The 2,939-nt window shown below is 45.7% G+C and overlaps 2 protein-coding genes across 2 annotated transcripts; both read left to right on the top strand.

Moving 5' to 3' along the window:
- Positions 1 to 513: 513 nt before the first annotated feature.
- On the top strand, positions 514 to 936 carry SETTUDRAFT_48512 (uncharacterized protein; the record flags this gene model as incomplete). The annotated part of the gene is made up of 1 exon (XM_008025082.1): positions 514 to 936. A coding segment is annotated over one exon (423 nt), but the record flags the coding sequence as incomplete, so codon positions are not given.
- A 630-nt stretch (positions 937 to 1,566) lies between these two features.
- SETTUDRAFT_169919 (uncharacterized protein) lies at positions 1,567 to 2,434 on the top strand (the record flags this gene model as incomplete). Its single annotated transcript, XM_008025081.1, has 2 exons — positions 1,567 to 1,993; positions 2,202 to 2,434. Coding segments are annotated over 2 exons (627 nt in total), but the record flags the coding sequence as incomplete, so codon positions are not given.
- Between the last annotated feature and the right edge of the window lie 505 nt (positions 2,435 to 2,939).

The following is a 2,939-nucleotide window of genomic DNA, read 5'->3' as shown; positions in this document are numbered from 1 at the left end:
GTGTGCCACTTTTTCTTGGCATCACGAACTTCATGTACGAAAACTTAGATTACTCTACACTAGCTATAGATGCTTCGTACGACTTACTTGTATCTAAAAGAGAATCTTCTTCTACATCTTTCTGGCACGTACGAGAGTTATGGCCTGTCCTCCCACAGGTTCTACAGTGCCGTTGACCTAGTAGGGCCCTTTCTTGACTACCCTCACCACGTGCCTTCTTTGATGTCGTACGACTAGCAGAACTACTTTCAGCTACCTGCGATGCCCCTGCACCAAAGTCTAGTGTCCCACCTGTCTGAATTCGCTTTCTTTTGCGCCCTCGGCGCTTTGTTACTGCTGCTAATTGCTCTTCAAGCTCTCTTACGCGGGCCTTTATAAGCACATTCTTATGTAGCATCTCCTCAGCCCCTTTAGTGTGGGTGGTCAATGCGTGCAACGGGTCAGACAATGCAACACCCCCTGCATCTCCCAAAGTAGAACCCACCAATTTCAAATCCCCACAACTCCACCACTATGACAGCTATCGAAAAAGCGCTTGCGGCAATCAATTCGCAAGGTCTAGAAGGACAAATCTCGTACCGTACAGCTGCAAAAATATATGGTGTTGCGGCATCAACTTTAACGCGTCGCCACCAAAACAAAACGCGGTCGCGTGCAGCCGCTGCACACCCACGACGACTACTCTCACCACAACAAGAGAAATACCTTGTCCAGCACATAGAAAAACTCTCTAAGCGTAGTACTTCACCGTCCCAAGAGATGATTAAAAAATGTGTTGCTAATATTGCAAAAAGACAGCCATCTAACAGCTGGGTTACAAGATTTCTTCGGCGGAACAGAGAGAAAATTATCACCAGAAACACCGCCGGCATCGACCAAAACTGCAAAAAAGCTGACGATTTTGAAGATTACTATAACTACTTCCGTCTACTTCACGATTATATCGAGAAATACGATATCCAGCCGCAAAATATCTATAATATGGACGAAAAGGGCTTTCTCCTTGGTGTCACTTCAAGGACCAAAAGGGTGTTCTCTAAGAGACTTTGGGATGAAAAGAAAGTTCGAGCAGCTGTTAGAGACGGCAGCAGGGAGTGGATAACAACTTTAGACTGTATTTGTGCTGACGGGAGCTGGATATCGCCTATGATAATCTTTGAGGGCAAAGCTGGACTTCGAAACAACTAGGTAGAGCACCTAGATCCTTCCCAACACTAGATGTTTTTTGCTACTAGCGACTCGGGCTAGAGTAACGATATTCTAGGGCTATCTTGGCTTAAGCAGGTGTTTTAGCGCCAAACGAAAGACAAAGCAAAGCGTGATTATTAGTTGCTGATCCTAGACGGTCATGGGAGTCATCAGACTCCAAGTTTTCGAGAGTTTTGTGACTCTAACAGGATTCTCCTAGCTACTCTCCCTCCCCACTCATCTCACCGACTCCAGCCACTCGACGTTGGCATGTTCAAGCCCCTCTCGAGCGCGTATACCGAAGAACTCAATAGTCTGTCCCACCGCAGTCAAGGCTTGGTGGAGGTGCACAAAAGTGACTTTTTATGGTTATTTTAGGCGGCGTGGACACGGGCGTTCACGTCCAACAAGATACTAAGCTGTTTTCGAGCTACTAGCGTCCACCCGCAGGATGGTAATGCCGTGCTTAAACATCTCAAAAAGTCAACACCACAACAAGATATTAATCCAGAACTTAGAGAGCATGGTAATGGGGATACTACAAGAGAGCTGTCTAATTTTCTAGACAAAACTATGACGGGTTGTGCTAAAGTTATGGTCTCTGCGGTAAAAGACACCATTGCTTCACTCCAGGTCAACAACGAGATTTTGCACCACGAAAACACCAATCTACGAGAAGTACTTGCTATCAAAAATCATCCAAAGAAGCAAAAGAAGCCTCTAGAGCTCCAGCAAAGCAAGCAGTATCATACTCCGGCGGTGGTGTGGAGTCCTAGGACAATAGAAGATGCGAGAGCTCAAGAACGTCAAAAAAAACACCAAGAAGAGCTTGAAAAACTCCAAAAAAAAATAGAAACAACAGGAACGAGCTGCTAGTATAGCTCTACGAGAAAAATTAATAGACAAAGCAAGGACTGCGCGGGAGTTAAAGAAAATAGCGAGAGATAAAGAGAGAGAAGTGAGGGCCAAAGAACTCTAGTTAAGACGCGCCCAAAAAGCTCGCGATCGCGCAGTCGCAACTTTAAAAAAAGCTCGCGATAAGCAAAATATACCTAAACGAAAAGCTTCATCGTCTCAAAAGTCAAAAAAGTCAAAGGGTGGTGGCGATGCAGGCAGCCAAAGTGGTGGTGCGTCTGCATCGTCGGCTGCGCAGCCCACCACCAAAACAACGATGCGCGGCCGCAACATTAAACTGCCAAAGAAATTTGAGTAGATAGGATTGTTTTTTGAACTATTTAGACTACTCTACTAAAGAATCTCGTGATAATAGCTTTTGTATGGTGCTCTACAGCCTCATTTTTGATAGGCGGACATTTTAGTGGTGGTGTTGCATTGTCTGACCCGTTGCACGCATTGACCACCCACACTAATAAGCTTTGAAAAGCCTTCTTGTGCAGTAGTTGGCGATCGTACGAAAGACTCTCTTACAAGCTTTGATTGTGACTCAAATTCATGCGAATTACTTAGTGTTCTTGACGTCCAGGGTATTTCTAGCTGAGCTTCTTGTGGTGGAGTATGAAGGCGTACGTCAAGGCGATCAATAACTCTCTGCGCGTCGATAGGGACTAGCCCTGCTGCCTCAAAGGCCTTCTTGCAGTTATCGGACGTAAACACGTCAAAAAACGCGTCTCGAAAGGCTGGAAGGAAGCGCTCCTTATTAATATGCCAGACATGGTGGCGTGCCAAGTCTCGTACGCGTTGAGAGTACTTGTGCTTAAGAGGCAAAAAGCAGACAACGTCAAGTGGCTGAA

The sequence above is a fragment of the Exserohilum turcica genome (assembly GCF_000359705.1).
Source record: "Exserohilum turcica Et28A unplaced genomic scaffold SETTUscaffold_139, whole genome shotgun sequence".
Lineage (NCBI taxonomy): Eukaryota > Fungi > Ascomycota > Dothideomycetes > Pleosporales > Pleosporaceae > Exserohilum > Exserohilum turcicum.
This window is presented reverse-complemented; position numbering and strand designations above follow the sequence as displayed.